The 7,674-nt window shown below is 64.5% G+C and overlaps 1 protein-coding gene across 1 annotated transcript; it reads right to left on the minus strand.

The window, feature by feature from the left end:
* Window positions 1-210: 210 nt before the first annotated feature.
* On the minus strand, window positions 211-489 carry KCNE3 (potassium voltage-gated channel subfamily E regulatory subunit 3). The gene has a single exon (XM_044418556.1). The coding sequence runs from the start codon at window positions 487-489 to the stop codon at window positions 211-213; it is 279 nt and encodes a 92-aa protein (XP_044274491.1).
* Between the last annotated feature and the right edge of the window lie 7,185 nt (window positions 490-7,674).

Here is a 7,674-nt window from a genome sequence, read left to right on the forward strand (position 1 = left end):
CTTGCGGGAAGGGAATCCATGTAACGCGGCTCAGTTGTTTAAACAGCTCTCGCCAGCTGGGATGCCCGTCCCAGCCGATTCCCTCTCTGCGCACCCGAACAGAGGCCGGGACGGCGCCTGAGGGACGCTCCGGAGAAGCCCCCGCCGGATGCTGAGAATTGCCCCGTGGCTCTGCCCCCCCACGCCCCCGCCTTCCCCTCGCCCGCCCCGTCATATCATGGACACCCGGTTCTTGATGTAAACGTGGTACGGGTCGCTCTGCTTGTCCAGCCCCTTCCGGGAGCGGGTGTAGCCAAGGATCAGGCTGCCAACGGTGGCGGCGAAAAGGACCATCACGAAGAGGATGTACAGGTACGCGTAGGCGTCTCTCTCCCCGTCCCGCACGCGACGCTTCGCCTCCGGGGGGCACAGCTCTGCCCAGTAGGTCTGGTTCAGGGCCCTCAGCACGGAGTCGAGCTTCTCCACCCAGCTCTGCGTCAGGTTCCCCATCTCCGCGGCTGCTGCCTGGTCCCAGGAGACTCCGCGGCCCCTGGCGGGAACGACGACGGAGGCGATTCAGAACAGGCAGCCCCCGAGAGGCCTGCGGGACGGCGGAGCTGCAGAGCAGGCGTTCCCGCTCCACCCCTGCTCCCACGGGGCTTTGGGCATCGCCCCTCGGAGGAAGCCAAGCTGTCCTCCGAGGTGGGGGGGAAGGAGCACAATCCCCGAGGGTTCAGCTGGCTTGGGCTGCAGGTGCAGCTCCCCCTCTCCAAGAGGAGCCAGAAATCTCATTGCTCTGGAGAGGACAGAAGGGTCGAGGCAGAAACGAGCGGGATGCACCGAGCGGAGGAAGCACCAGGCTCGACCCACGGACAGAGGACAGCACGAAAGGACGTGGCCAGTCACGGAGCCCCTGCCCACGCCTCCAGGCTGCCTCTGCCCTTGGCACACGGAACGTCTTCCACCGGGAAAGCGACGCAGGGCAACGGGCAGGGTGCCCCCGCGGCCCCGCCGAGCCACGCTGCGACGGCCTGCCTGAAAATCGCTGCCCCGGCTGACTCGAAGCCAGCAGCGGCCGGCTGTGCGGCCCAGGGGAGCCCGGCGGGAGGGGGGCCCGGGCAGGGAGGCGGGAGGGCCCTGTGCGGCAGAGGGGGGCTGTGGCCCCAGTCGCCCCACACCCGGGAGGGAAAGGGCCGGGCATGGGCGGGCTGCTCCGGAGAGCCCCCCGTTCCCGAGGCCTGGCGGGCGAGGCCTCTCCTCGCTCACGGCCGCGGCCACGCAGGCACGTGCCGGACCCCAGCACCCCCGGCGAGCGGCCCGCACAGCCGCTGCAGAAAGCGGCGGCCTGGTCAGCCGGACTGAGCTCTCACGAGACCTGCCAGCATCCCAGCACTCAGACATGGGGCGCGTCCGCATTTGCTCCTTGATGGGGAAGAGCAGCAGCGAAAATCCCTCCACAGTGCGATGGCCCAGGTCACCCCGACTGGCCGCTCCGCAGGTGCCGCCTGGGCTCACCGTAAGGCTGCAATCCAGCGCCCATTTGCATGGGAGACCCCGCAGGATGAAACACACAACGGGGTCTGATTTATAGGGTTTCTAGCCTGCCTCCTTCCTCTTGCCAGGAGCCCAAGGCAGCCCACCTGGGGCCCTCCTCCCCTCCATGGGACCCTCACAACAGCCCTGTGGAGTAGGGCAGGCTAGGGGGGACGGGTGGCACGAATCGCCCGGGGAGATTCTGGCCACCCCGACACACCAGCTTGGCTCCCACCACAGCCCAACTACCTTCAGCCACCCCAAACCTTCCAGCTCCCTGAAATACTGGCTTAGCTGGTTTGCTCTGAGTTTTGTGGGGGGTTTTTTTAAAGAATCAGCTTGTAAAGTTATACTCTGCACAATGAGAGCTGGAACCTTCCTCTTTTATACATGTCTTGGGAGCTGAAACATGGTTTGCAGAACGGCAGAAACGGCAAACATCCCGCTTCACGGAGGGAGGCTGGGAATTTCCAGCCGAGCTGTTTCCATTGTGGCTTTGCTTGCTCAAGGATTTTCGAGGGCTTTGCAAACATGAATGAATTCTGCTTTGTTGCCCTTCTGATAAGTGGGCAAATATTATTTATCTCAGCTAGTGAGAGTGAGAAACTCAGCCAGGAAAAGACTTGTTTGCTTTGAGATGGCGCTCCGGCTTGCTTAGGCACGTTCTTTCTCTGCCCGAGGAAAACCATTTGGTGGCAAGCCCGGAGCAGCCTAACGCAGGGGTGCCCCGTGGATCCTCTGGAGCCAGTGCCCTCCGGCGGGATGCCTCTGGACAACGACTCCCATCCCGCAGCTCCAGGGTGCCGGGCACCGGGGTCCCACACATCCAGAAGGCACCGGCCGGGGGAAGCCTGGGCGAGGAAGCGCCAGCACGAGGCCTGGCCTGCCCCGGGGAGGCCGTCGCCTGACATTCCTGCGGCCGTGCCAGGCTCCTTCACCCCCGGCCACGCCAGCCTCCGCATTCCAGGCGGCATCTGTGCGTTTCCTGGTTGCACCGGGGCACCGAGGAGGAACCCCACCTTTGCGCTCGCTGAACGCCGCTATTGTCTGGGCTGGGAGGGCGGGTGGGAAACGCCAAGAAGCCAGCAGGCAGCCCCCCCCCCCGCACCACAGGGCCGCTCCAGCCCTCGCCCAGCCAGGCCTGCCGCAGCCCCTTCTCCAGACCGAGCGCTGCAGGCAGGCGGGCTCCCCCTGAAGGGAGATGTTCAGAAGCAGGCAGAGCCACGCAGCACCCGGGGGGGGGGGGCAGGTGGGTGCGTGCGCCCCCCTGCTCCCTGCACAGCCATGCCGGGGGGCCAGAAGGTGGGGCACCACAAAGCTGTGCTGGATGCCTGTGGGGCCAGGAATGATCTCTTTCAGCGTCCTCCGCTCACAGCTCAGAACTAAGAGCAGGCAGGCAGGCCCCTGCCCCAAGGTGCTCGCACAGCAGAGACCGACCCAGAGGAAGAAAGTGCTTCGTCTTGAGCCCGCAATCTTGGGCCCACTGCCTGCCTGTGCATCTAACGAGCGTGTCCCCCCCCGGGGGGGGGGCTGCCGGTTGTGTTCTGCCTCAGCCCCCATCATTTTCAGCAGTGATCGGGCCAGCTGGGCAGGGCAGGGGGGTGTAGATTCTGGCAGCCCCCGTTGGGGAGGCTGTAATACGGGACGTGGGGTCTGATCGCCAAGCTGGCTGGGGGAGGACGGGAGCTGCAGTCCCTCCTCGGAAGGATGGCAGGTTGTGAGCGGTAGGACCAGGCAGCCCAATCAGCTGTTGAATGAGGCTTCGGTGGGTTTCTTCAGTGGGATCCACACTGACCCGCCCCCTCTAGGGTGCGGGGGCGACGGTTGTGCCGGAAAGGCATCCAGGCCCCTCGCTGCACCAGCGGCCCCAGCCCACACTTGCATTGCCCAGCGGCACACAGGATCCAAGAGGTCCCCTGGCCCAGTCCAAGAGGTCCTGGGCAGCAGGTCCTGGACAGCGGCTCCAGCAAGCCCCCCTTGCTGCATTTCAGAGCGCAGTCACGGAATGACCTCCTCCGGCCCAGCTTGAGAAGGGCACCCGAACTTCCTCCGAGACACCCCGGAGGGCCCCCCCCCCGGCTCGCCCAGGCAGCATCTCCGGAGAGGTCCGCAAGCCTCCAGCGAGGCCCATTCACACTTCCGGCACCTGGAACAGCTCCACGCTCTCTTATCACGGCTGTTTGCTCAGGGGACCTCGCTGCCTATTTCAGCATCGCTCGCAAGGTGTGCTTTCCCTGATTTATGCAAACAAAACTCTCCAGATTCAGGGCACGCACAGGGCCAGCGATCTTCTCAGCAGCCCGGGGCAGAAGCGCCTATCGGCCGCAGCGCCTGGCATCCCCAGCAGTATCCACGTCCCGCGGGGCAGCGGAGGCTCCCGGATGGAGGCGAGAGAAGCGGGGGCTGCTCCTGCGCAAGGCCTGGCGGCTCGTCCGTTCGGCCAGCTCTGGTCCCCGCAGGGTCCCGGGCAGAAAAGGCCTGCCTGCAGCTGCTGCCGGGGGAAGCACACCCCAGCTGTGGTCCCCCCGTCCCCCCCCCGCGGAGAGCAGGCGGACCTGGGATACAAACCGGCGCACGGAGGGACGGCATGCGGGGCTGCGATGTCGTCCAGGCCGGGGAGGACGCCCCCGAGAACCTGGGAGAGCCCTGCTGGGTCACCCACGGGCCTGTTTCAGGCCAGCAGGGCGGGCGCACGACTGCACTCTCCGCACCCATGCTCCCCAGCACAGTGCCCACAGCCATCGGGATGAGTGGCCGGCAGGGGCCTTCTCCTCCAGGAAGTGTCCAAACCCCTCTGAAAGCCATCCAAATCGACGGCCCTTGGCACTTCCAGCGGCAGTGAGTTCCACAGTGTCACTCTGCACTGCGTGAAGGACTTCCTTGGGTCTGTCCGCACTGTCCCACCAAGCATCTTCTTGGGGTGACCCCGCTGGGGGTTTGGTTTGCACGATTCTACCTTGTCTCTCTTCTTTCTTACTGTACACAGTAAGAGCAAAACTGCTGCTCTTCCTTCATCTGCTAAGCCTTCCCCAACCTGGTGCCCTCCAGATGGGCTAGCCTGCAGATTCCATCATCCCCAGAACCAGGCTGAGGAAGCTCTTCCACAGCCCTTAAAGCTTACAGCCCAAGTTACGTTTCTTCAGAAGTCTGTGGAGCTGAATTCAGTGGGACATCCTGCAAAATGATTCCGTTCCAGGCCTGGGAAACAACCCTTCCTCCCCGCTTGGCCTTTGAGATGCTGAATGGACCACTTTGCTTGTGTGGTGCGTCAGGGAGCACAGCCATCAAAAGGTAAATACAGCAATCAGGTGTTCAAACACTCCTGTCTGGGTACAGAGATTGGCCGCATCTCGTGCCGGGAACGGAAGCGAGCACAGAAGCCAGCTGCGAAGTCTCTTGCTGTGGCAAAGTTGCCAAGGAGGGAGCATGAAATGGCATTTGCAGACTTTTTAAGGAGTGCTCTTTCGCAAATCCAGACCAAGAAAGTCCTCCATCTTCCAGCATGCCCCAACAGTTGGGGCATGCTGGGAATTGTGGGCAGGTTTTTGTCTAAACTTGGAAAGGATTGTGCCTTCGTGCAGTCAACCCGCACTCGGCGCCTCCAGTATTTCTCAGGGCCATCCTGCTCATCTGGACACCAAATGCAGCGCTCTCCTTCCATCAAACTGGAGTCCCCGAAACTCTTTGGAAAAAGCCAAATTAAACCGGCCTTCAAAAATGGCAACCGCCGAATTATGGAGCACAGAGGCCCTAGGAAACGCTGGCTCTGGCTTAGAGCTCTAAGTGCAACGGGGAGCAAAACTCTCCCAAGCGAGGCCTTCGCTCCCACTGCAGGCTGTTCCTCAAAACATATCTATGCACTCGGTTGCGCTTTTCCTTAGCTGGACCTCGCCAGACGGCTGGGAGTTGTGAACCTTTCCAAGTGCCGCCACCCCGAGCACCCAAGATCTTCCTCTTGTGGGTGACCAAAGCACAGCGCGAGGGAGGCGCTGAGCAGGATGAGGCCGAATGGATCTCCTTGCTTGCAAAGGGCCGTCTGGGAAACGCGACGTACCCCATGAGAAGGAGCGCATGCCACCAAACAGCCACAAAGCACCAAGAACCCCTTGCCTGGGTCTGAGGAAGGAAGCTGGGCCATGTCCTGCGGGGAGGCACGGAGCCACGCACCCCGCTGGAAGTGCAGCCACCGGCCAGACTGGGAGAAGAGGCGGCGTGCCAGGCAGCGTTTCCCACATCGCGCAGCTCGGGCAAGACTTTCAGGCTCCAGGGCTCTCTGCAGCCTGGGAAAACCGTGGCAAAGGACCCCCTGGAAGGTGGCAGGTGATGAAGGCCCCCCGGGAGCAGAGCAAGGGTCTCCCATCGCCACGATCCACCCGTGGCTTCAGTGCTTCTGGAACGCGCACGGCAAGGCTCGGTTCTAGCACAGAGTCCTAAATGATCTGCAGCCCGGATGCCTGTCGGAGCCCTCGCTCCTCCGGCAGCCTCGCCAGTCCCCGAGGGTCTTGGGCAGCAGGCCCCCGTGGCTACGCAGGGCCCCAGCCCGACAGCGAGGGCCGGCCGGCCGGCTCCCTGCCTCTGGAGGTCCCTGCCTCTAAGGGTCAGGGGGGCCCAGCACCGCCTCCCCAGGGCCTCCTTTGGCCCAGGAGGCATCCCTTGCACAGGCATTTCACACTTTTCCTTTTCGAGGGCTCACCTCCCAGCGCTCCCTTCAGACGCAGAGCCGTGTACTAGCAATGCAAAGAACCAAGTGACACCACAGGCGCTCAGGGTGGGTTTCTGAGAAAATTAAAAATCCGAGCTGCCCAAGGGTTGCTGCAAAATACCAGGAAAGCGAGAAGGATTGCAAGGCAGGGGAAACCAGCCGGGTGCTTTCTGTGGCCTTTTCAAGAGGCTGCCCAGAAGCCCCTGAGGTCCAGGGGCTGAAATGGCCTTGCTGCAGCACAGCCTGACTCCGGCACCTTGCAGATCCTCCCAGCTGTGGATGATGGGATCTTGCAGTCCAGCACATCTGGAGGATGCCCACTTGGGTAAAGTCTGAGAGGATGGGGCCCAGCCTTCCCCACCTTGACTCTCCAAGGGTGTTGGGCTGCAATCCCCGTTCTCGCTGGGAATAATGGGAATTGCAATCCAACACACCGCCGGGGTACAAGCATGAGGAAGGCTGGAATACTTCGGGGGGCGGGGAGAAGATCAACTCCCGGAGGGGCTTCCTTGGCATGGCTGCTTTCATTCGCCTGCAGTTCTGACGCGAGCCCAACGCTTGCCTGGCGCATTCCCAGCAACCCCGCTCCCCCATCCGAACTGCCCCGCCAGGACGGGCCCTCTGCACATGCTCGTCCTCTTACGAAAGCATTCCCAAGGGCCTGGGGCGGCGCTGAGCCGGGAAGGAAAGGCGCTCCTTCCGGCCGAGCGCGGGGCACTCTGCACGCGCTTGGGGGCACCCCCGTCTCGGGGGCTGTCCCCATGGAAAAGCCCGCCCCGGCTCCTGCGGGGAAAGGCATCCCGTACGCGCCCCGGGCGCCCCGGGCTTTTCCGTGGCTCGGCCGAGAGGAAGGCGCCCCGTTCACACGACCGCGCGGGGGACACGCGCCCCGCCGCCCCGCGCTCACCTCGCCCGGGAAGCCTCCAGCTCCGCGCGCTGCTCCGCCGCCCCGAGCGTCTGCGGGAGCGTGGCCCGCGCCCGCCCCGGGGCTTGGGGCGAGGCGAGGCGAGGCGAAGCGCGCCGCCCCTTCCCGGCCGCCGAGGAGCCTCCCGGCCGCCGCCTTTCGCGGCTGCTCCCTCCTCCCCCTCCCCGGCCGGCGGGCGGCTTCACCTGTTGAACGCCTGCCTGCCCGCCCCGCCCCGCCGCGGGCGCCAGAGACCTGCTCCGCGGCAGTTCTCCCAGGATTCGTGACTTGGGCAGCCTTGGCTGTGCCTTTTCCCTCTCCGTCCCGGAATGGTGTCCCGTGCCCTTTTTAACTCGGACTGCAGCAGCAAAGCCGCCGCGCCGTGGCGACCCGTGGCTGAGCCCCCGCCGCGGCCTGTCGGGCGCGCTCCCCGGCCCAGGGCGGCGGGTCCCTGCGCGGGTGCGGCTCCCTTCCTCCTCCGCGGAGCCGGGCCCCCCGGGATGCGCGGCTGCTCCCGAGCCACGGAGCCCTTTGCGGAAGGAGCGCGCGTGGCCAA

The sequence above is a fragment of the Varanus komodoensis genome, unplaced genomic scaffold, assembly GCF_004798865.1.
Source record: "Varanus komodoensis strain SLA01 unplaced genomic scaffold, ASM479886v1 scaffold91, whole genome shotgun sequence".
NCBI lineage: Eukaryota > Metazoa > Chordata > Lepidosauria > Squamata > Varanidae > Varanus > Varanus komodoensis.